At 40.0% G+C, this 26,902-nt stretch overlaps 1 protein-coding gene across 6 annotated transcripts in view; it reads right to left on the bottom strand.

The window, feature by feature from the left end:
• The window catches only part of FAM13C (family with sequence similarity 13 member C), a 138,961-nt gene that overhangs the window by 71,833 nt on the left and 40,226 nt on the right, over positions 1-26,902 (bottom strand). For all 6 annotated transcript variants that reach the window (XM_004369868.1, XM_004369867.1, XM_004369870.1 and 3 more), the window contains one exon: positions 8,652-8,770. In XM_004369868.1, the coding sequence (XP_004369925.1) occupies positions 8,652-8,770 (119 nt within the window). The remainder of the gene's footprint in view (positions 1-8,651; positions 8,771-26,902) is intronic.

Here is a 26,902-nt window from a genome sequence, read left to right as displayed (position 1 = left end):
GGATATATAGTATAAGGAGCCCTGGTGGCACAGTGGTTAAGTGTTCAGCTGCTAACCAAAAGGTCGGGGGTCCAAACCCACCACCCGCTCCACGAGAGAAAGATGTGGTAGTCTTCTTCCATAAAGATTTATAGCCTTGAAAACCCTATGGGACAGTTCTACTCTGTCCTATATGGTCGCTATGAGTCAGAAGCGACTAGATGTCAATGGGCTTGGTTTTTGTTTTTTATATGTGGTACATCCACAGAATGAAATATTTCACAGTCATGAAATATGTTGTAAAATATTTAGTGATATGGAAAAATACATTAAGTGGGAAAAAAGTTGCACTGCAGTGGTCTCTAAAATTTTATTCTCTATAATAAAACCTCTACATTTTGTTTAAATATGAAAAAATTTACACCCAAAGTATGTTTTAATACAACCTTGGTTAAAATGAAAAGAAAAAAATATATATATGTATATGTATGTATTTTTATACATAGAAATAGAGAAAGAAAAAGAGAGAGGAGAGTTTTGTGTCTCACTGTGTGTGTAGAATTTAATATAATTTAATATAAGTTTTGAAAAGGAATGACTTTGTTGACGAGTACTGTAATAGTTAGATATCCTGCAGTAGCCATCCCCTTATTGGGAAGATAAAGAAGAGTAAATTGAAGAACAGCTACATTCCAATGTCTTCAGGAACACTGAACAATTAACCAACGGATCAAAGTTCTTAATTAGGTTTAAATTTATACATTTTCTGTTTTTTACAGGGTTGCTATGAGTCGGAATCGACTCCACGGCAATGGGATTGGTTTGGTTTTCTCTTATAAGGAACGCTTGTTGTACAGCAGTTAAACGCTAAGCTGCTAACTGGAAGGTTGGTGGTTCAAACCCATCCAGCTGCTCCACAGGAGTAAAGACATGGCAATCTGCTCCTGTAAAGATTACAGCGTAGGAAGCCCTATGGGGCAATTCTATTCTGTCACATGAGCTGCTATGATTCAAAATCAACTCAACAGCACCTAACAACAATTGTCTCTTATAATCATTACTGCCATTTCTCTCTTGAATCTATTCCAAGTTAGTCAGATTGAAGTACAAAGTTTTCTGTTTGAGCTCCCAGGATTAGGATTTCTAACACAGGGCTATGATGAAACCAAAGCTTGTAAAACTTGTTTCATATAGAAAATTGTATGTTAGAATATTTGTTATGAAAAATCAACTGTAGTCACTTTAGCAATAAATGAACTCATTAGCCTTGTGACAATTAACCTACTACTCCATTACTCAGGTAAGTGTCTTGTGTTGAGTAACTACACTAAAAAAATTGTGTAGTCAGAAGGAGTTTTGATCTACCCTTCTACTCTCGAGCATACTTGAAATAAATGGTGCTTCTAGAAGATTCTAATGCCATTGCATGAGGAAGCTCCTTTCATACACAATTCTTTTTTATGCCAACATCAAAACAATAGCAACAACGTAAGAATACATACAAATCACCAGTGGCTATATCTGAGTAGTAAGATTATAAGATGTTTTTATTTCCTTGGAATTTTCTATCTTTTCCAATATAACCACATTTCACTTATTTTATTATGATTTTTTTTTTTAAATGAGAGAATGTATTTCAGTTTCCCTTTTATCATTATGACTAATCATTGTCTGGTAAAATGCTAACAATTTATCAAGTGACTAAGGGCAGGCTACTTAAAAAAAATAAAAAGGAGAGTTTCGTTCCCAAAATAATCAAGTGTGGGTTCTTTTTCAATCAGCAGTTTAAGGATTTGGTATGGGTTTTTTTTTCCCCCTGCATCAGAGGGAATTATTTTTAGCTCTGACTGCAAGAGCTTGTATTATTAAACTAAAGTCTTTCCATAACTAACCCTTCAAACATCTAGTGGTGAGCATTTTAAAAGTTAAAGCCGGAGGGGGCAGATATTATTTGGCACAAACACAATGTGTTAGAGGAGAAGATCCAGGGATTTGAGTGATGTGACCAAGGCCACTTGATAGACATAAGAGCCTGTGTTTTGTTTCTTAATTGGATTTTTTTTCCATTCCAAAATATTATTTCCTCACCCACATGGGTAGTGGGGCAAGGTGAAGGAGAGGCATTTCTATAGGGCTCCCTTCCTATGGAATAATCTCAAAGTGAGATATGTTAGAACCCATTCATTACCCAACAGTGTACCAAAGAGTCTCAAAATTTGTCAAGACAGGCTATTTTTTGTCTCTACTTCATAGCCCTCCCTCCAATAAAACACACAAAAACAAGAGAAAACTCTGAGATTACACTAATGGGAAACGAGGACATGCTGGTAACTCCTTCTCTGCTACAACCCAAGAAGGAAGGTCTTTTCTTTCCTATTGTTAAAAATCTCTGGGTGCTCATTCTTTTATTCATTTTCTCTTTTTTTTAGTAAAAATCATTAAGGCCCTGCTTACCTCCAAGAAAAATATTTAAATAAGAAACAATTCACTGTTAAAACATACACACACATTGGCTATCTCAAAAACAAAAGGTGAAAGGATTTATCCCCCAAGGAAGAGTTGGTGCCAACAAAATTTCCTCTTTCCATATAGGAACAATGCCTCCCATTTTTTCTTTTATTTGGAATGTCACAAAAATAGTCAAAGCTATCAAAGACCATTATCCTTGTGAATACTCCGATCTTCAACCCTCTCTAACTGGGGGCTTCCAGATGAAGAGGCTAAAGAACTCACACACGTAACCACCAACAGAATTAGTGTTAAGACAACGCCACAGAATAGCTCCCATTTATGCAGACGAGGTCTTTAAAGACATTAAGGGTTTAATGTTGTCATAAATTTTAATACAATATTTTAAACACAAGTGAGTTAATCACTCTCAAAAGTAAATTTAGTTAGCTGGATAAGAAATCCCCAACTTCATTAGAATTCTCTTACTATCATAAATTCCCCTTTGTCATTTCAGAGGGTTTACAGAACTGGCACTGGCTTTAGCTATAAAAATCAATCAAGCCAATGCATATGCATCAAGTGACTGCGCTAAATAGATTGATGGCGCTCGTCTTGGTCCTATTACTATAGAGAGTGAGAACTTAAGCAAATCGCAGATTCTCTGGTGTCAAACAAGAAAACGAGGGGGTTGTAGTAAGTGATAGTAAGTGATTACTAAGGCCTCTTCTAGCTCTAACTAAGCACAGTTCTGTAATTTTATATGGTTTGCAAAGCACCAGATACTGAGGACCCTGTTAGAGGAGTATAATACCCAGCCCCTCCACTCAGATGCACTGAAGATCCACATTAAAATGTAAACGTGTCACCTTGGAAAAGGTGGCATTAAGACATTATAGGCCATCACCTCATTACAGCATCTGGAAAGAAATGCAGCTCTGCTGATACCTTTATTTTAGCTCAGTGACACCCAGGTTGGACTTCTATCGTATAGAGCTATAAAATAATAAATGTGTTATTTCAAGCCACAAGTTTGGGCTAATTTGTTACAGTAGCAATAGAAAACCAATACAGTATATGTCAATTTTTTCTTTAAATTTTACTTACTTTGTTGTCAGTGGTGTTGAGAATATACACAGCAAAGCGTATACCAATTCAATGGTTCTATGTGACATTGATTACATTCTTCGGATTGAGAATATCACCCTCCTTTTCTGAGTTGTTCCTCCCCCATTAACATAAACTCACTGCCCTCTGAGGTTCCTATCTCATCTTTTGAGTTGCTGTTGTCAATTTGATCCCATATAGATAGTTTTTAAAAGCACAATGCCCAAGGAAGATCTTTTTTCTAGTTAAGCTAAACTATTGTTCAGTTTTAAGAAGACTGAAGGGGATATTTTTGGTTCAAGTTTCAAAGATTATCTCAGAGCAATAGTTTCAGAGGTTCATCCACTTTCATGGCTCCACAGAGTCTAGACGCCATGAGAATTTGAAATTCTGTTCTGCATTTCCCCCTGTTCATCAGGATTCGTCTATGGAATCTTTGATCAAAATGTTCAGTAATGGTAGCCAGGCACCATCCAGCTCTTCTGGTCTCATGGCAAAGAAGACAGTTGTTCAGAGGCAATTAGCCACACATTCCGTATCCTCCTATTCCTGACTGTCCTTCTTCCTCTGTTACACCAGGTGAATAGAGACCAATTGTTGTGCCTTGGACAATATTTGTTAATTTGTTACAGTAGCAATAGAAAACCAACATATACACCATGTTGATCTTCTATTGCTACTGTAACAAATTAGCACAAACTTGTGGCTTGAAATAATACATTTATTATCTTACAGTTTTGGATGATAGAAGTCCGACATGGGTATCATATACAGTATACCTACACATTGACTTAAAATCAGGAAAGGTATGTATCAGGGTCGTATCCTTTCACCATACTTATTCAATATGTATGCTGAGCAAATAATCTGAGGAGCTGGACTATAAGAAGACACAGCATCAGGATTGGAAGAAGACTCATTAACAACCTGTGATATGCAGATGACACAACCTTGCTTGCTGAAGGTGAAGCATGTACTGATGAAGATCAAAGACTACAGCCTTCAGTAGGGATTATACCTCAACATAAAGAAAACGAAAATCCTCACAAATGGGCCAATAAGCTACATCACGATAAACAGAAAAAATATTGACTGTCAAGGATTTCATTTTACTTGGATCCACTGCCATGGAAGCAGCAGTCAAGAAATCCAACGACACATTGCATTGAGCAAATCTGCTGCAAAAGACCTCTTTAAAGTGTTAAAAGCAAAGGCGTCACTTTGAAGACTAAGGTGCACCTGACCCAGCCCATGGTATTTTCAATTGCTTCCTATGCATGCATTAGCTGGACAATGAATAAGGAAGACTGAAACAGAATTGATGCCCTTGAATTAATGGTGTTGGCGAAGAACATTGAATATACTGTGGACTACCAGAAGAATGAACAAATCTGTCTTGGAAAAAGTACAGCCAGAATGTTCCTTAGAAGCGAGGATGGTGAGACTTCACCTAACTTACTGTGGACATGTTATCAGGAAGGACCAGTCCCTGGAGAAGGACATCATGCTTGGTAGAGTGAGCATCAGCAAAAAAGAGAAAGACGCTCACTGAGATGGACTGACACAGTGGCTGCAACAATGGGCTCAAACATAGCAACGATGGTGAGCATGGCACAGGATTGGGCAGCGTTTCACCCTGTTGTACACAGGTCGCTATGAGTCGGAACCAACTCAATGACATCTAACAACAACAGCAATATATATACACAGAAACTTTTTCAAGAACATTCAAGGACTTCCCTGAAGCGCAGACACAAGTAAAGCTTCCTTGTGCTAGAAAGAGCCCAAGACACAAGATCCTCTGAGAGGCGTAGGTACAAAACTACTTCTTCTTGGCATGTATGGAAAGATCAATACCCATCCTGCACGAGGACCTCACTCAGCTCCAAAATCTCACTCCTACAAGGATGTATTCAGTCTCTGAAGACTGTCGATTCCTTCAAGTCTCACCTAAATGAAGTGTGACCCCTTGACAACTCCTTGCTGCAGAAAGATCTTTTTTCCCTTTTTCAGTGTTCATTATGCTCGCAACATTCTCACCCTCTCCCCAAGAAGGGGGCATTTTATACCTGCTGAGGTTTAGCCTGGCTTCTTTCCTCACTTTGAGTCAGACCTAGGTCTGGCGTGTCCTGTTACAGTATCATGTCTCTATCAAGAACCATTGGGCAAAACATGCCTGAACCTGGCCATACGCTGGCTCAAAATGGAAGAGGAATGTTATTAGGAATGTGAGCTACCTAATTCAAAGTTGTTTTTAGCCTCAGACCACATTTCACCAGTTCATCAAATTTCACAATCCCTGTATATTTTGAGGTGGATTATTTTTTTAAGTTCCATTAAAATGTCCCTGGGTGACACCACTATGGTTCTGATAAATAACTGTAGTTTAAAGGCTACCATCCCAATAAAAATACGGAACCTAACAGTATTAGACCTAACTGGCCTAACACCACTCCTGATCTGTGGCTTAAGACTAGATCCGATGATTGCTGACATGGCGCACAGAACATTCTGAAATGCTTTAGCTGGGAAAACTAGATCCTGCGAGAGTGGGACATGGAGGTTAGATGGAAAAGAGGAAAAAAGGACTACAAGGTATTTGGGATTCTATGGAGGTTTGCTAAGGGGCAGAGGAAGAAGACCAGATCTGCTTTTGTGAGAAGCAGCAGCTGATTTATTGGGGACTGGAAGAAAATGCCAGCTTAATGAGGACAGGTCGCCCCATGACCCTGTAGATGGTTTCTTTCTTTAACATGGAGCACACAGGAGGTCTAGGAGCTAAACTTTTATGCCAACTTTTATGATATATGCATCATCTTTTTTTCCTGACGAAAGTTGTCATAGATCTCCGAGAATCTGAATAAAGCTGTAACCCCCCAAAATTTAAGAACTGCTGCTCTGTTTCCTCATCAGAGAACTATCCTTATTTAATACCGTTAGCTCTTAATTATTCATACGGGAATGGTTTCTACCATAGAATCCTATTAAATTTCTGACTTGCCCTCTGACAATAGTAAAATTACCAGTCACCTTTGCAACCACAGATGGGACATAAAGTGGTTTTAGCTTTAGCAAACATCAGCATCTTTGAGGAAGTTAATTACTAATAGTCTGTTGTGCTATCAGCTGCTGTCCAATATTCACCCCGAGACCACCTACATTCCAACCACATATATGAATGACTTCGTCTTGTTTTTTACTATTTTCAAATATGCATGTGAATATAAAACAAAACAAATAAAAAAATTACAACCTGCTGCCTTCTAGTAGATTCTGACTCACAGTGACCCTATAGGACAGAGTAGAACTAACTGCCCGATAGGGTTTCCAAGGCTGTAATCTTTAGGGAAGCAGACTGCCACATCTTTCTCCCGTGCAGTGACTGGTAGACTTGAACCACCAACCTTTCAGTTAGCAGCCAAGCGCTTTAACCACCTGCCACCAGGGCACCTTGCATGTGAATATAGTTGGCTTATTCTTGCTGGGGTACTGGAGCCCTGGTGGTGCAGTAGTCAAGAGATCGGCGCTAACCAATCCACCAGCCACTCCTTGGAAACCCTATGGGGCAATTCTACTCTGTCCTATAGGGTCACTATGAGTCGAAATTGACTCGATGGCAAAGGGTTTTTTAATTTTATAATTCTTGCTGGGAGAGGCAGTCGTCAGGCTCGTGGCAGAATACAGGGTCACTGCTTAAATTGATTTTAAACCAAACAAAACCCATCGCCATCGTGTCAATTCTGACACATACCGATCCTTTAGCACAGAGTGAACTGCCCCATAGGTTTCGAAGGCTGTAGTCTTTACATAAGCAGACTGCCACATCTTCCTCCCACGGAGTGGCTGGGGGGTTTTAACTGCTGACCTTTCCAGTAGCAGTCGACCCTTAACAACTGCGCCACCAGGGTTCCTTCAAATTGATACTAGCTAACCTAAAACAACTTTATTACAAGAAGGCCTCAACTAGGAGGGAGAATGTCCTGATCAGCAGAGAAATGCCAAGGTTGACTCCAGCAGGTATTACCTGAGGTCAGGTAAGATTAAGCAGATCAGAGATGGCGACTTGCGAAGAAAGCTATAAAAAGTGTCCGCGAATCCAGCTGGGGAGTGGAGCACTTTCCCTTTAGGGTCCCCTCCATCTAATTATAAATTTGGTATTCTAGGCATTTTAAAGCACAATTGCAGAGCACATCCAATTCTTCCTTGTAGTTGTTGATTCACTTAAAACGTGCTGCCTTAAAAAATTTTCTAAAGGTCATGTTAAGAAGTACAACATTCCCTTTCCACTGAGTGAGGGCTCTGATTACACCCGTACACAAGATCCTACAAAGACAGCTGACACAACTAGGGGTTGAATTCTTTCTTCTGTTTATTTCCAGAAGAGACTTTCCATAGACAGCTGCAATGCCAGTCTCCCAACAGAATGCCATGCCAACCTTTCCGCAGGCAGCTTTCTACCCACACATTTGCCCTGGCTCCAGGGCTGACTCCAGGAGGTCTAGTAGACCAGACAGCCTGCCTGGGGGCTACATCAGGGCTTATTGGCACCACTTGGGTCAGAACAGAAGCTGCACCTGCCATATCGTAAGTCAGACCTTCGTAGGTTCAAATTCTGGCTCAGCCTTTTTCTACCTGTGCAACATCGGGCAAGTGCCTTAATGTCTCTCAGCCAGACTCAGGCTTCTCCTCCATAAATGGGGCTGTGAGTATCAGCTTTATGAGGAAGTTGCCAAGGCTAAATTAGATAATGGGCGAAAAGTACTTGGCGTGATGCCCGCACTCTCATCTCCACCATTATTATGGAGGAAAGCCTCGTCACCTCTCTCACAGAGTGAAAGGGCACAGAAAGAATAAAGTCAGCCTGTCTCCCTCCCCTCTGAGCCTTATGGCTGAATATCTGCAAACTGAAGACAGAGAAAGTAGGCTTTTTATATTTCTCTTTAACTCAGACTCAATGATTCTCCTTCCAGTCCCCTTCAAGTAGCTTCTCTAACTATAAGTAACGCCAAGGAAAGCCAGAAAGCCTGGACCCTTGTGTAGAGGTGGCAGGCACACACATCAGCATTTTTGTGAAATGAACCCCAGGCACAGTACAACTTCCAGCACAATGGGCCCACCTTGGTTGAAGTCGCACTGTTTCTTGGCACCTGAACGTGTTGTTTTGTGGATTCTCATGAGCTGGCGTTCCTGCTCTCCCCTGACACTCCAACTGGCCAGGCGCCACGGGCTCTGTCTCCTGTAAGAAGCAACAACAGGAGCAGATGAGCTGTCAACAGCGATGAGTTCCATGGCATTCTTCCGCTGCATGTGGGGATGGGGGTTGCAGGGCAGGGGAGCAGCGGTACATAGCACACTCTGCTGACTGTAGTGGGAGAAGGGAGCCAGTTCAGTGATCTGGAATTTAAAACACCTCTTTCTATCAGTCAGTTGCTGCAAGATTAAAAAATGAAAGGTAGTGAAGAAAAAAAATTATTTTAACTTATTTCCAAAAGAAATGATATAACCATACAATGACAAATTCGAAGCTATTAATAATGTTGTTACAGAAGAATATTTAATTAAAAGACACATGAAAATAAAAATTTATAGAACAATTTTATAGCATAGGCCCCATTTTGCAAAAATGAATATACACACGTGAGCACACACACACACGCACGCACAGATTGGGATGAAAGGAACCAAAATCTTAACAGTGACCAACTCTGAGATGGCATATGGTTTTGTTTTTTCTTTTTGGGGCTCATCTATATTTTCTTAATTTTCTGCAATGAATATACATTTTTTCTCTAATAAGAAAGAAATATAAGTGAGTCTGAAATCTAAAGAATCAATCATTTTTATAAGCTCTGTCTTAGTTAACTGGTGCTGCTATAAAAGAAATACCACAAGTGGATGTCTTTAACAAAGAGAAATTTATTCTCTCACAGTCTAGGAGGCTAGAAGTCTGAATGCAGGGCACCAGGTCCAGGGGAAGACTTTCTGTCTCTGTTAGTTCTGGAGGAAGGTCTTTGTCATCAATCTTCCCCTGGTCTAGCAGCTTCTCAGTGCAGGGACCCCAGGTCCAAAGGATGAACTATTCTCCCGGCTCTTGTTTCTTGGTAGTATGAAGTCCCTCTCCTCTCTGCTCACTTCTCTCTTTTATATCTCGAAAGAGATTGACTCAAGATACAACCTAATCCTGTAGATTGAGTCCTGCCTCATTAACATAACTGCCTCTAATCCTGCCTCATTAACATTATGCTGTTGTTGTTAGGTGCCGTCAAGTTGGCTCCGACTCATAGCAACCCTACATACAACCCAGAACAAAATACCTCCCAGTCCTGCACCATCCTCACAGTTGTTGCTATGCTTGAGCCCATCGTTGCAGCCACTGTGTCAATCTATCTTGTTGAAGGTCTTCCTCTTTTTCACTGACCCTCTACTTTACCAAGCATGATGTCCTTCTCCAGGTTGCCCTGGTGGTGCAGTAGTTAAGAGCTCAGCTGCTAACCAAAAGGTCAGTAGTTGGAATCCACCAGCCGCTCCTTGGAAACCCTATAGGGCAATTCTACTCTGTCCTATATGGTAGCTATGAGTCGGAATCGACTCAACAGCAATGGGTTTGGTTTGGTTCATTAATATCATAGAGGTTAGGATTTAAAACACAGGATAATCACGTCAGATCACAAAATGGTGGACAACCACCTAATATTAGGAATCACGGCCTAGTCAAGCTGACATGTGTTTTGGGGTGGGCACAGTTCAATCCATAACAAACTCCAAATCCCAAACATGTATAATCTGTGTCTCTCTCTCCCTCTCCTTCTCTCCTTCCCTTCCTTCCCTTCCTTCCCCCACCTTTCTCTCATACACACACACATACACACTATTGCCATTGGCTACAGTGCATCCAAAGAAACCACTACATAGGTTATCCCATGATGTAATCTACTCATTAATTTATAAAAATTCCAGGTACAAAATTCTCTAGAGAATAGCATAAAAACACGCAAGCTAAAACTAATGTGGATTCAGTACAAGGACACACAGAGCAAAAATGAATGATTTACATACATCTAGCAGTTGAATTACTAGTCTTTGAGCCTTTCCAAACCTCTGACAACTTTTCCTCAGGATAAAATAGCCCCTCTTTACCTAACAACAAAAACTTTACCTGATAAATGAGATGCTAAAACCAAAAGTGGTTATTTCCATCGTAAATTCAGTCAATCCAGATGACTAGTGTCATACGGTGAATGTATTCGAGTGATGCAGGGTATCTGTGTGGTATTTTGTGGTGTCAGTGGAGACCCAGCCCCTCTGTTTGGGGTGTGGATTGAAGTCAGTAAAAGTGACAATGGGTCAGGTGTCTCAGAAGTCAATTCTCCGAAACACTAGAATAAACTGGTGGGACTGTTTGCCAGTAGTCATTTCAAGCTTCTAAAACAAAGTTGTATGAATGCCTTCCTGTCACAGATTGAATTGAGTACCCCAAAAATATGTGTTGAAATCCTAACCCTAATACCTGTAAATATGGTCCTGGTTGAAAAGAGAGGTTTTCTTAATAAATACATATATACTTTTATGTTAATGAGGTCATACCAGTGTAGAGTGGATCCTAAACCTAATCACTTCTGAGTAATGAAAAGAACAGAAAAGACACAGAGACACACGGGGTAAAATGTCATACGAAGACACACACACACAGTAGATGCATCTACAAACTCCAAGGATTGCAGGCTACAAGACGCTGAAATAAACAAAGAGGGACGGCCCCCAAGATCCATGCTCTCAATTCAGACTTCCAGCCGCCTGACCTGTGAGAAATTTCTGTTCTTTAAAGCCACCCACTTGTGATATATTTTGTTATGACAGCACTAATTAATTAAGACACTTCCTGATTAAAAAGTAAAAGAGAGAAAATGGGAAGAGGGAGCAGAGCTGAAGGAAAAGAATATATTAGGGCTACCAAGATCCTTTCTCTGATTCCATTTTCCCCAGCCTCCAGGGGATACTTCACAGGAAAACTTTTCACTAATACATAATAGTTCCCTATGCTTAGCATTCTTATGAAAAATTCTACAGATACCCAAATACTGGTCAAGTTCCTGCAAACAATGGTTTCCAAATGAGACAGCTCTGCTCTGCTACTTTTAGGCATGTGAGCTTGGGCAAGTTACATAAATTATCTGGCCCTCAGTTTCCTTGTGGGTAAAGTGGGAATAATAACACCACCCTCTCAAGATGTCATCAGTACCTCTTTCGGTGACTGTCAACTGTAGGCACACAGTGGATGGTAACTATTAATAATGATAATTTTTTTTTATTAAATATTCTGTCAAAGCTCAGTATTCTGAAACTAGTGTTAAGGAAATCCTTGGAGACTTAACTCAAATAAGTTCAGCAAAAGAATACCTATTTTTGTGGTGGAATGTTTATTCCAGGTTTCTATACTAATAACAATTTTATTTTAAACATCATACTGAGAAGCCTCAATACTTGTAGGCCTTAAGAAATGGTCTTTCTAATCTCTAAAACATTTAAATGAGAAATTTCCATTTGATTAAAACTTTACCCATTTAGGAAAGAGCAGTAAGGGTTTTATTCAAAGGCAGTGTTTTAAACAATTCTTTGAACCCTAGAGTTTGATAAACACCTGTGGAAAACGGTAAGAGAGGGGACAAAGAACAAGTAAGCCACACACTGCCTGACTCCCCTGAATTAACGATTTACCTTGGGGATGAGTAACAGAGGCTCTGGAGAAAGTGCTCCCTTAAACTACACAGCTCAGGGGTCTCAGAGCGTTTCAAGAGCAGAACTTTTGTTTGAAATGAGTGGATAAGGAATACTGGGGACAGCTGACAATCAAGTCTCTGATTTGTATGAAGAAGAAAGTAGCACTGTCAGCTATGCTTCTTTGCCCACTAAGAATTTCAAGGTTCAACATGGTATAGAGAGGCGGGGATGAGTAGGTAAGGAGTTTGGTACAAGTCACCCTGGATATTGATGAACAGAGCAGGCTCTGGTGTGAAATATATGCATATTCATACGCATATATGACATATGACATATTCTGCCCTTGCCAATGCCAAAAAGTTAGATCCAACACTCTGATCGCCAAACCCCCCTCAGAAACTCAAGTCCAACGTCTCTCAGAAAATGCTGAATGTGTTCTTCCTTTCAAAACTCCTTTTGAGCTTGAAAATCTTTTGTTCATAACAAATGGAATAAACATTTTTTTAGTTTAATCCCTTCCACTCTATTATCTCTTCCTGGAAAGCTCCCATGTGAGTCAACAGCCCCAGCTAGGCTGGGAATAGATGAGAGCCTTCAAATGATTCTACCTCTGAGGCTTCAAGTCTTCCAGCTGAGGCATCAGAGAGCGAAGACAAGATCTCCCTACTGTGACTAAGTGAATTCCTAACCTACAGAAACTATGAGAGATACTAAATGATCTTGTTATTTTAGGTCTCTAAGTGTTAGGGTTATTTGTTACGCAGCAGTAGGTAACTAAAACATCACCACTTTTCTTCTATTTTAAGTGTCAACATCAACTTGATTAAACAACAACTTTTCATAAAAACAACAACAAACATACTCCATTAAGTATCCATCAATTTTAAGGTGCACACAAATTTCAGAAATGTGGAAGTACAAAAAGAGGGGTGTGTTACCAATAAGGAGCTAAGGAGTATACTCATCACTGCGAGTGACACAAAAGAAGTCTTGTCAAGAGGACACATTCAGAAAAACCAAGTTCAAGAGTCTAATCTGGAAGACTTATAGTGAATAGCGCAATAAAACCCAATTCTAAGTTACCCCAGTTTTTAAAAATAATTTCAAGGAAAAGGGATACCATTCATACTGAATTAATAGAACAGTAGCTTTCAAAGCTATCTTATTACTATTTGCCATTTATTCATAAGTATATAAATGAAAAAAAAATCAAATGAGAACAGTAGCACCCAATCATATTTGTCTGCCTTCATAATAGAGATTTATCAGACACATGAGACAACAAGGTTCACCCCATTAGTGCCCTAGATATCTGTTCCAGTTAGTTGGACTCTACCACTCGGCCAGTGTCAAGGTTAACCAGGGCTGCCAAAGAAAGTCCTTACAGTAGATAACGCACTTGTGGGTGACAAGAGTTAACCTTTTCTCCCCATGCTTGCTTCTGTATACCTAAAGCCTAGCTCAATACCTAGCACATAGTAGGTGCTCAATAGCTGACAAATGACTGATGGAATAATACAAAGAATAGATGGATAGAAAAAAAGAGATGTGTTAGAAGGGGAGTTCTGAGTGAGAGCTAACTAGATAAGAAATCAGCCGCCTCAGTGGTGAAGTTATCTCCGAGGTTCACCGTTCAGCCTGGGAGTGGACAGCCCCATAAAACCAAATGGGACTAATCAGGTACAGTAGTCCAGTGACAAGGGCCAGAAGGCAAAAGGGGACAAGGAAGCTGGTGATAGGGAACCCATCGTTGAGTAAGGATATTGTTGATATGTTGTGAGATTGTTAACCATTGCCATAGGGCAACATGTGTAGTAACTGTTAAATGAGAAACTATTTTGTTCTGTAAGCCTTCATCTTAAGTGAGAATAGCAGCACAATTGGAAGAGCATAGTCAATGTCACTGAACTGTGCATGCAGAAATTTTTGAAATGGTGTATCCTTGGCTATGTGTATTTTCACCAAAAAAAAAGGTTGAGAAGTTAGAGGGTTGACATGTTGTGGGGTTGTTAACCAATGTCATAAAACAATATGTGTGCTACTGTTTCTTGAGAAACTATTTGTTCTGTAAGCCTTCACCTGAAGTACAATAAAAAAATAAAAAAAAAAGAAATCGGCCGCACAATTCCAAATCACACCACTAATATTACATTATTCTCTGCTTTTAAATCCTATTCCCAAAGCATGACTGATGAAGGAGTATTCTCCACATTTAGGAAAGAAGAGCACTGAGACAAAATGGCTAAGAGAGTTGGCTGAAGAAAAGAGACTGCTCATAAATTCCATCCCAATATATAACTGATCATGAGACACTTTCCAAGTTTAATAAAGACCAGGTAGACTGCATCAGGTCACAGGTTTAAAGAACACCTCCATTTTCCTCTCAGTACATAATTACTTTATAACTTGAATGATTATCATAGACAATTGACATTTTACTCCCTAAAGCTCTAAATTCTGGTCTTGGGGCTGTCACTGACAGATCACATTGTGCAATGCACTTCTTAAACACTCTTGATATTAAATTCAAAGATAAAAGGAATTTATCAGCTCAGAAATATTTGTTACCCTGGGCAGAACGGGAAAACTAAAATAGTAATTTTTTTTCTCTTCTTTTAAATGTGATTGTGACATGTTAAGTTCCAAGCTGACCAAAATGAAGGAGGGAAGTAGAAGCCAAGATTCCTCTGTTTGTCTTCCTGCTGCCTGGCCAGCGGAAGCAGGTTGTCTAAACAGCTTACATCTTTTCCCTGCTCCCAGCCATCTTCCTCCACCCTTGCTACCTCGTGTGTCCCAAGTCCTGCCTTGGGCGGAGTTATTTGTTATATGCAGGGGTAATAAAATTGACTATGCTGAGAAATAAGGAATAATAAGATATTGTCATTTAGGTCATTTCTGAATCATGAACAGAGTCTAGGATAGTGTGCACGGTAACAAGGGAGAAGCTATCTATGAGCTTGAGAGACTCAAAACCCCAACCTTGTTAAGCAAAACATAGCTGCCCCTAAGAAGGAATGGTGAAATACTGTAATGGTATTCCATCTTATTGGGACTTCAGTGAGTTCGGCTGACTCTTGTGAAGTTGGAAGGACCAGAGAATCTAGTTTTGATCGAATGGCATGGCCATTGTCTCATACCCTTCCAAATACCTCATTTGTACAAATACTTAGCTCAGAAAAAGAATTTTCTATGCTAATCCAGGTCCTTGCCCATCTCCTCCAGTTTGCCAATCAGAAAACTACTCTTGAGTCTCAAAGACATATAATCAAAAAAAAAAAAAGACCCTATAGGACAGAGTAGAACTGCCCCATAGAGTTTCCAAAGAGTGGCTGTTGTATTCGAACTGTCAACCTTTTGGTTAGCAGCTAAACTCTTAACCACCGCACCTCCAGGGCTATGCATCCTCTAAATCTTCCTTCTGAGATATGGCCAATCAAAGCATTAAGTCTTTTCATCTTTTTACACTGGAGGGTTTCCCTGTACTCACTGCAGTCTGAAGTTGATAAACTTTATTTTCTGCAGCTGCTGGCTGGCTCCTATAACGAACTGGAGCCCTGGTAATGCAGTGGTTAAGAGCTACAGTTGCTAACCAAAAGGTCGAAGTTCGAAACCCCCAGCAGCTCCTTGGAAACCCTATGGAGCAGTTTTACTCTGTCCTATAGAGTCCCCATAAGTCAGAATCAACTCGACAGCAATGGGTTTGGTTTTGGTTTATAATTGCCAATAACAATGCCTTACATTTATGGTAGCATCTTTCTTCCAAGAGTCCTAACTGCTATATAATTAATACATTTGATGTCTCCCTAGTTTGAAATAGCAGGTAAATTCAGCTCTTAAGTCCAACTGGGGGAAAGTGTTGTAAATCTACTCTATTCAATAACACCCTAGAGTTCCTCATACCTTAAACCTACTCAAGCCCATGAAATTGACTTAAAGACCTTCTGAATAATTGGGGAATCTGAAAGACTTTTCTCTCCCTGATTAAAAGAACTGTTGGATTTTTATATTCATTTCATAACTAGGGGAAAAGGAGGTCTTGGAAGAGCTGATTTAAATTTTCTTTCAAAAGTTTGTGTTTATTACTTAAAATATTATGGCCTTTTAAGAAATAGGGGACTTAGAGAAAAGTTTCTTCAGAATTACTTTTTAAAATACTTTCTGGATACCCAAGTCGCTATTTCAACAAAGACGTTTAAAATAAAGCATGGAGGAAGGCAGGCATGGGTTCAAAATTCACATGTATCCTCGTAGTAGCTATGTGACCTTGGGTAAATATTCCACCTCCTCTGATCCTATTTTCTTATCTGTAAAATGGAGATATTACCCAGTTTTCTGCTTTGCTGAAAGCATTTCTAGTAGAAAGTAGACACTTAAATTATGTTGTCAACCTAATCCACTTTCCAAATCGAATAACATTCTGAGTGTGTGATCTGTAACAGGCACTAAACTGAGTACTTTTTACCAACATTTCTTCATTTATAGATGGGTCTTAGTCTCCCAGTTTCCCCCAGTGAGAAAAATCAAGTGAAGAAAAGACAGATGACTTACATAGACCAGAGAGAGAAAAGATGCCTTCCTGAAGACCTGGAATAAGCTGAATGAGATTTATGTATTTTAAGACTATTCCCATGGCAGAAGATACTGGCTAGTTCTGTTCACCTGCTAAGAAGGAAATACTTCAATAAAGTACACACAGTTTATAATTAAATAGGCCCAAATAGGTTTGAAATTGTTCAATTCTTGATCAAACTGGGGGGAACTGTAGTATTTCAAATTGTTTTCATAGAGGTTTATTACTTTAATATTTAATTTAAAAATGCATGATACGACTCCACTGAATCACATGAGTAAGTTAGAGAACCCAGATCCTAATTCCAATCTCCTAATCCAGAAATTCAGAGTTCTTTCCACTCTATGTTTCAACAACCAAGTTTACAACAGAACAGAGAAGTATCCCGTGCAAATCAACGTGAACACAGTCACCGTTAACGAAAGGTAACAGCTGGGAAGGAGGTGTTATTCACGTGTAAAATCAACAGAGTTTACAATAGAGAATAAAAGAGAATCGCAGACATTTGGGTTCTCAGTGGTATTTGTTTTTTTCTCCTCTGCACCATGTGGATAAAGGACACAGGGATTCTGAAAGAAACTAACATCTTCTCTTTAATGAGTTCACACAGACTCGTAGGAGGTGGGTAGCGGGATTAACCAGCTGCCAGAAGCAAGATTAGCTGCCTTGGGTGCTTGACAGCTGGCTACCCAAAACCTAAGAACCCCTCTCCAGAAATTCTCACATTTCTGCCCCTGCTCCACTCAGAAGTTAGGCCTGTCTATGCTTCCAACTCTCCCACTCACTCCACTTACAAGTCGCTTCGTCTGTAGAAAACCCCGATCAGGACAAAGCCAGAAGGGAAGCCGAAAGTAGACAGTTAGTGGTCATGATCACTCTGCTTTATCCCCTGTATTAGTTTCCTAGGACTGCCGTAACAAAGGACCACAAACTTGGTGGCCTAAGATAAGACGGATTTATTCTCTCATGGTCTGGAAGTCAAAAGACCAAAAGTAAGGTATAGGCAGGGCCTCGCTCCCTCTGAAAGAAAGCTCTAGAGAAGAAATCTTCCTTGTCTCTTCTAGGTTCTGGAGACTCCAAACTTTCCATGGCTTGTGGCCACATCATTCTAATCTCTGCCTATGTCTTCACGTGGTCTTTTTCTCTGTGTCTTGTCCCTCTGTGTGTCATTGGATATAGGGCTAACCCAGATAATGCAAAATGACCTCATCTCAAGATCTTTACCTTCATTGTATCTATGAGACTCTTTTTTTCCAAATACGGTAACATTCACAGGGATTAGGATATAAACATATCTTTTTGGGGACCACTACTCAACCCACTACACTCCCTAATGTTACTGATATCTTAAACTGCCACATGTAAGACCTGAAATATGCTTTGAGGCTTCCTGGACTTGACCATTGCACCCGTAACTCACTACAGTGAAGAAGTATCACTGTAATTGCATTCAGTAACTCACTATCCCTTCAGCTTTATGGGAATTCCTGGAATTCCTGGGTCCTATCAGCTGCCAGGAAAGCCTGGTGGCATAGTGGTTAAGTGCTACCGCTGCTAACCTAAAGGTCGGCAGTTCAAATCCACCAGGCGCTCTTTGGAAACTCTATGGGGCAGTTCTACTCTGTCCTATAGGGTGGCTATGAGTCAAAATCAATTCAACGGCAACAGGCTATCAGATGCCAGGTTCTGTACTATTCCTAGTTCCTGCCCTCAGGGAGCTCACAGTCCGGTAGTGGTGTTGGAGGAGGGGTGACATAAATAGGCAATTATAGTATAGTCTGATCAATACTATAGAGTTCCAAAGAGTCCTGATGGTTCAGTGGTTAAGCGTTCAGCTGCTAACCAAAAGGTCAACAGCTCAAATCCACCAGCCGCTCCTTGGAAACCCTATGGGGCAGTTCTACTCTGTCCTACAGGGTCGCTGTAAGTCGAAATCAATGGCAACGGGTTTAGTTTTTTTTGGGGTTTACAATCAATGCTACAATACGATAAGTGTTCAATGCTTTGTGAACATATAGGAATGACACCAAGCCCAGTTTTTTTTTGAAGAAGTATCACTGAAGTGACCCAAAGGATGAAGAAGCATCAACTGGAAGAAACAGAAAGATGGGGAGACAGGATGTAGCCAGGCAAAAACGTGTAAGCGAGAACATGTCAAGTTCAAGAAACTCAGAGTGGTTGACTATGTTTGAGGGCAGGGTCAATCGTGGGTGTGGGTAGCCATGAAGCAGGTGAGGCACAATCAGAGGCCAGAGCATATGAACCCTGAACCCGGTAAGTCTTGAAGAGTTGGACTTCATTTTGAAGGCAACAGCAAGTCGCTGAACATTCTAAGTAGGGAAGACAAGTTCAGATTTGCATTTCAGGAAGATCATCTGGGGCCTCTGAGAAAAATGGATCAGAAGTTGGGAGAGTGGGTGGATAGTTAGACAATTAGAGTATCCCAAGCAAGAGATGATCATAGCTTGGATTACACACGTGGGCGTCAGAATGGAGAAAAGCTGATTACATTAAAAGCTATTAAAGATGTGGGAGCAGTAGATCTGGTGATTGATAGGATGCAGTTGAATGAGAAGGAAGAAGGAGTCAAAGATGATGCCAAATTTCTAGACTGGCAAATAGGATAAAGAACAGTGCTGCTCCCTGCAATGAAGACAACGAGAAGCAGGGTTGAGGTTCTGAGGGAGAGTTGGGTATGAGGTGCCTATGGGTATCCAAGTAGACTATGATAAATAGCTGGGTTGGAATCCCAGAGACAGATCAGGACTGGGAAGGGATATTTAGAAATGTATACTTGAGTGACTAAAACCACTGGTGGGAGTAAGATCATTCAGAGTGTACAGAGAGAGAAGAGAAAACCAAGGACAGAACCCTGAGGAACACCAATATTTATGAGACTGGTGATACGATGTTAATTAAAAATCAAGCTTATACGTAGTGTAGGTAGCAAGTATACATAATATCAAGTACATATTTAGTAGAGACGCATGTTGTTGTTAGTTGCCATTTCCAACTCACGGTAGCCCCCTGTGTGTGGGGGGAGGGACAGAATATGTATACACACACACAAATATGTAAATTATGTGATTTACATAAAGATATATAAACGTGTATTTTATAAGACCTATGTTTTTATGTAGGATTTATTAATTAATAAACTACTCCATTGTTTGTGTATTGTTTAAGGAGTATGCATTGTTTTTATAATTTAAAATAAGAATATTTAATTTTAAAAATAAGAGACAGACAGCTAGAAAGCAGACTGCAAAGAAGACTAAGAAGCAGAGATGAGAAAAAAATGCAGAGAGTGGGTATCATAGAAGCTTCAAGAAGGAAGCTTCCCCGAGGGACTGAATTGCTTTGTGGAGGGCTGTGGGGACCATGGTCTTGGGGAACATCTAGCTCAATTGGTATAACATAGTTTTTAAAGACAATGTTCTACATTCTACCTTGGTGAGTAGCGTCTGGGGTCTTAAAAGCCTGTGAGCAGCCATCTAAGATACTCCACTGTTCTCATCCCTTCGGGAGGAAGGGAGAACAAAGAAAATAGGATACAAGGAAAAGATTAGTCCAAAGAACTAATGGACCACAGCTACCATGGCCTCCACCAGACTGAGTCCAGTACAGCTAGATGGTGCCCGGCTACCACCACTGACTGCTCTGACCAGGATCACAACAGAGGGTTCTGGACAGAGCTGGAGAAGGAAGTAGAACAAAATTCTAACTTACAAAAAAAGACCAGATTTACTGGCCTGACAGAGACTGGAGAAACCCCAAGAGTATGGGCCCCAGACACCCTTTTAGCTCAGTGGTGAAGTCCTTCCCCAGGTTCACCATTCAGCCGGGGATTGGATGGCCCCATAAAACAAAACGGGACTAATGAGGCACAGCAGTCCAGAGACAAGGACTAGAAGGCAGGAGGGGACAGAAAAGCTGGTGATAGGGAATCCAGGGTTGAGAAGGGACAGTGTTGACATGTGGTGGGGTTGTTAACCATTGTTATAGGACAATATGTGTACTAACTGTTTAATGAGAAACTATTTGTTCTATAAACCTTCATCTAAAGTACAAAAAAAAAAAAAAGAATTATCTATGTGAGATCTAATTGACAATAGCAACTCAGGGGGTTTGAAGGGAAGCCTAGGGGGCAGGGAGTTGAAGATAATGGTGATGGAATAATTTGGAAAAGGATAGTGAGAATAGCAGCACAACTGGAAGAATGTAATCGATGTCACTGAATTGTACATGTAGAAATTTTTGAAATGGTGTATCTTTGGCTATGTATATTTTCACCCAAAAAGCAAAAAAAAAAAGGTCCTCCAAGGTCAAGAAGGGAGAGTGTTGACATGTCATGGGGTTGTTAACCAATGTCACAAAACAATATGTGTACTGACTGTTTAATGAGAAACTATTTGTTCTGTAAACCTTCATCTAAAGTACAATTAAAAAAATTTTTTTTAAATAAATAAAAAAAGGAAGTTTATTGCCTGACCCTTCTTGTTTCTGGTTTTAATGGAATTCTGAAGGGTTTTGACTCCATGTGGAAAATCAGGGTAAAGTGATAAAGGAAACATTAAATATTAGTAAAAGTGCACTCAACAATATGGCTTCTGTCTTAAATGTCATAATGTTCTTTAAAAAATTGTTTCTTACCATCTATTTAAGTTGAATTTTAAAAAAAGATATACAGTTTTCATAAATAAGGAATCAAAATTCATAGTTAAATGGGACAACTGGAGCAGTGAGTCAGTACCTAAAAATATGGGAACACAAGCTTAAACCTTCCTACTCGAGCTCCGTCAGGTCGACTGCACAGAGATATGAAGAGAAGGCAAAATGAAGCTGTTGTCAAGTCTGCGCCCCCTTCTCAACCACAGAGCCCCTCTGACCTATTACAGAGGGTAGTGACTTATTTCAACTTTAAAAGATTACTATAGTTGTAAGAATCAGGAATGCTAATTTGTATGCTATCAATATGAATTAAGTATTTGTGTAGTTTTAAAATCATCTCCCTCTAAGTTGAGTTTTAAGCTGCCTCTGACACCTCTTCCTTGCTATAGGCCATTAGCAGCCCAGGAATGGACTGGTTTATTCCTCTTTCCCCTGGGAAAATGAGTAGCCTGTTGATATGGAATCTCTACCATGTTATTTTTGGAAATTATTAAACTGTCATTTTTTTGCTTTCAAATATCCCTCAATGTTTCATTTCACAAGCTTGCTTGTTTATTTTATAGGCTAGTAAGAATCAAATTATTCCTGTATTCCCAAAGCAGTCATGAGAAAAATCAAAAATTGCCCTCACAAAAATTACCCCAGCGACCCAAACTTCTCCGCTAATGCCAAGCATAAGAAGTAGGATTGCTGAACTCAGAGAAAGCTCCACAATACAAGAGCAGGTGGGCAAAGAGGGGCTTCCAAATCTGGTTATTCATCAACTCTATGGTGGTTACTTATTCATTTATTCAAATATTTACTGAACACTTTCTACAGTGCCACGGACAGTTGGAACTGTGGGAATACAGTAGCAAGCAAAGCAGATCACTAAGGAAAAAAGCAAAAAACAAACAAAAACATTTTTTAAAGTTTTCGGTTTTTGCTGAGTCAATACAGATTTGTTTCCATTTCCTACCTTCTGTGATATTAATAGGAGCCCTGGTGGCACAGTGGTTAAGAGCTTGGCTAATAACCAAAAGGTTGGCAGTTCGAGCCCACCAGCCACCCCCTGGAAAGCCTATGGGGAAGTTCTACTCTGTCCTATGAGTCGGAATCGACTGGATGGCAGCAGGTTTGGTTTTCTTCTTTTTTGGTTTATCATGTTAATAAGGAGCCCTAGTGATGCAATGGTTAAGCATTTGGCTGCTAATCAAGAAGTTGGTGGTTCAAACCCACCCAGTGGCTCAGTGGAGAAAACGACCTGGCGATCTTCTCCCATAAAGATTACAGCCTAGGAAACCCTATGGGGCAGTTCTACTCTGTCCTGTAAAGTTGTTACGAGTCGGAATCGACTCGACAGCATATGACATCAACAAGAAAGGCCTGGCGATCTACTTCCGAAAAATCAGCTATTGAAAGCCCTATGGAACACAGTTCTACTCTGACACATATGGGGTCTCCATGAATCGGAACCGACTCTACAGTAACTGGTCCAGTTTTTAGTGATATTAATAGGTTATCAAATCAATAAGGCTAAAGGGGCCATAAGATGCAAAATACCTTCTGCGGGGTTCTCTCTACTCCCTGACCGCCTCTCATCTCACACTCTTTGCTCCCTGAATGCAGTTTCCTCATTCCACGGATGCCTGCTCCACTCCCCCTCTATGTCCCAAGGATCCTGGGTAACACGTTGCCATCAAGTGGATTCCGAGTCACAGAATCGTAGCGACCCTATAGGACAGAGTACAACTGCCCCATAGCGTTTCCAAAGAGTGGCTGGTGGATTCAAACTGCAGACCTTTTGGTTAGCAGCCTTATCTCTTAACCACTGTGTCTCCAGGGCTCCAGCCTATCTCAAATCCCATCTCCTCCTATGACTTGAGGCCATGTCAATATCCTTTGTCTCTCCTCTGGGCTCTCATTCTCTGTGGTGTTGAATCCTGTCCAGTTTATTATGCAGTATATGCAGAATGTATGAGCTTGCTCTATGTCTCCCAAGCTAAAACATAAGCATCCCAAGGGGATGCCTGTGTCCCGCATTCCTTTTGCTCTCTCAACGTGCTTCAGCACCTTATAAAATATTTGTTCATTCATTCATTTAGTCATAATGTGCCCGCCAAGCACCGGTGCCAACAAGTAGTAGTTTGTAGATTTGGGAAAGTTAATAAAACACACATACACGAACTTTCACAACATAAAAACTCCAAAGATTGGGACTAATTCAAGAAAAATACAGTAAAACCTGAGAGCTGGAACTTGATGGGACTGCCTTGTTTTTCTGGGTATGGCAAATTTTCTTCCTTTGACAGGGGGCACTCTTACCACTTTTCTATCACTCATTTTAATGGAAAATATGTGAGCTTTCCTTCTCTGACAGGTTTCTGCCTTACACAGGTTCCGGCTTTCACAGGTTTTATTGTACCAGTTGGATTTCCAAACCAAAAAATACATTTACTAAAAATCAGTCTCTCACTGCTTGCATGCTCATTTCTGTAACTGGAATGAGGCTAAGAAAGTTTGGCCTAGGGAAGGGCCTCGAGCAGCTGTTTTACTGAATAAATAAGAAACTGTCAAATACTAACAGCAGCTTGTATTTGCAGTATGCACACTTCTCAAACTGCTTTCCCATCCATTAGCATAACTTAGCAAGTATGTTTCTTAAATGAGGGCATCTAAGTATTTGGAAAGGATCAGAGTCTTAAGTGCTTCCACTGTCTACATTATTATTGCGCCTAGCAGTTTTTAATAGATGGTGATTATTGTAAAATCCAACCTGGATTTTTTTTTTTTAATTAAATTCTGAACAAATGACAACTTTAGGTCTTCTTATATAAACTGAACTGCATGCAAGTTCTGAACAAAATACAGCACTGGAAATGGGCTTTTATAACTCTCAAGACTGGGCTCCAAATTGTTCATGTGCATAGGAGGGACTTGTCTGTCTTCCATTCTATTGATCCATCATCAAGGATTTTAAGGAAAGTCTAACTGCTCTAAATAATAATAATAATAATGTGGAGCACTTAGTATAAAGGAGAATCATGTTATTCCAGCATTCTTCTTCTAAAGACTTTGTGGAAACATCAGAAGTTCTCTTCCATTCTTAAAAGATATGGTTCTGCGTTGTTGTTATTGTTGCTTTATTCTGAGGGAGGTTATAGAAAGCAAGAGAAAGGGGAAGGGAAATAATACTATCTCAGAAGTCAGAAATGCCTAGATGCATTTTAATTTCACAGAAGCTTATTTCAGAAAGCATTGTACACAGCCTGAGACCAAAGGAACTAGATGGTGCCCGGCTACCACTACTGACCATTCTGATCAGGACCACAATAGATGGACACTGATAGAACAGGAGAAAAATGCAGAACAGAACTCATATTCTTAAAAAGTCTAGACTTGCTGGACCAGTTGAGATTGATGGACTCCCTGAGACTATCACCCTGAGATACTCTTTATACCTCGAACCGCAACTATCTCCTGAGGTCACTTTTTAGTGAAGTAACAGATTGGCACACAAAATAAAGGATACTATCCGTGAGTAAAAGTCTTCATTAAAAAAAAAATCTATATGAGACTGTCATGGATTGAGTTGTGTCCCCCAAAAATATCTGTCAGCTTGGCTGGGTCATGATTCCCAGTATTGTATGATTGTATTATCTGATGTGATTTCCTTATGTGTTGTAAACTCTGTCACTATGATGAGATTATATGTGATCTCCTTATATGTTGTAAATTCCATCACTGTGATGAGGTTATACTGATGAGGTTGACAAGATTAGATAGTGTCTTAATGCCATCTCTTTTGAGATATAAAAGAGAGAAGCGAGCAGAGACACATGGGAACCTCACACCACCAAGAAAGCAGTGCTGGAAGCAGAGTGTGTCCTTCGGACCTACGGTTCCTGCGCAGAGATGCTCCCAGACCAAGGGAAGACTGATGCATCACAAGGACCTTCCTCCAGAGCCGACAGAGAGAGAGAACCTTCTCCTGGAGCTGATGCCCTGAATTTGGACTTGTAACTTACATGACTGTGAGAGAATAAACTTCTCTTTGTTAAAGCCATCCACTTGTGGTATTTCTGTTAGAGCAACACTAGATGACCGAGACAGATACCAAAAGGTCAAAAATAACCCTAACACGAAGTTGAGAAGACAAGAGGGGGCAGGGAAACTAGAGTACTAGAAACAGAACAACCAGAACACAATTAATGAGAATATTGACACCTTGTGCAAAGTGTAACTATGTCACTGAACAACTTGTGTAGAAATTGTCAAATGGGAACCTAATTTACTGTATAAACTTTCACTGAAAACACAATAAAATATTATTTAAAAAAAGAAAGCATTGTCGCTGAGATTACAATAAACAAAAGAGAAAATGAAATACCATGTACTGTACTTTCTCAAATTAAAAATAAATTAACATTATATATTTATTACAATAAAATATTTTTTAAATTGATAGCAGTAAGAAAGTAAATTCTGATAATAAAAGTATTCAAAGATATCTAAAGGAAAGGATATATGGAAAATAGCAGTATCTTGTAAATGTCTAACATTCACTTGCATTATAGCTTTATGTCCATTTTAACAGTAATTAAAAGACGCCAAATCCTTGATGTTATGTTCTCTCAATAACACTCAGATACTAAGATGGGGGAAAGGTGTTTCCACAAAGGTGCAAACTACTAGTTCCTTTTTTTTTTTTTTTTAATTTACTCCATTTTTGTTGTTGTTTTTTAGAATATACGTAGTAGAACATACACCAACTCAACAATTTCTACATGTACAATTCAGTGATATTGATTACATTGTTTAAGCTGCGCAACCATTCTCACCCTCCTTTTCCAAACTGTTCCTCCCCCATTAACATAAGCTCACTGCCCCCTGAGTTTCCCATCTAATCTTTCCGAATGCTGTTGTCAGTTTGATCCCATATAGATAGTTCTTAAACTAGCACAATGCTCAGGGCCAACATCCTTTACTAGTTAAGCTAAACTACTGTTTGGTTTTAAGAAGACTTCAGAGATTATTTTTGGTTTAAAGACTATCTCAGGGCAGTAGTTTCAGGGGTTCATCCAGCCTCCATGGCTCTAAAAAGGCTGCAGTCCCTGAGAATTGGAAATTCTGTTCTGCATTTTCCCCCTTTTCATGACGATTCTTCTATAGAATCTTTGATCAAAACATTCAGTAATGGTAGCCAGACACTATTTAGCTCTTCTGGTCTCATGGCAAAGTAAGCAGTTGTCCATGCAGGCAATTAGCCACACATTCCATTTCTTTCTCCTATTCCTGACTCTCCTGCTTCCCCTGTTGCTCCAGGTGAATAGAGACCCATTGCTGTGCCTTGGATGGCCACTTACAAGCTTTTAAGCCCTCAGGCACTACACAAGGAACTAGGAGGTAGAACAGAAGCACTAAACATGA

The sequence above is a fragment of the Trichechus manatus genome, unplaced genomic scaffold (genome assembly GCF_000243295.1).
Source record: "Trichechus manatus latirostris isolate Lorelei unplaced genomic scaffold, TriManLat1.0 scaffold00007, whole genome shotgun sequence".
NCBI lineage: Eukaryota > Metazoa > Chordata > Mammalia > Sirenia > Trichechidae > Trichechus > Trichechus manatus.
This window is presented reverse-complemented; position numbering and strand designations above follow the sequence as displayed.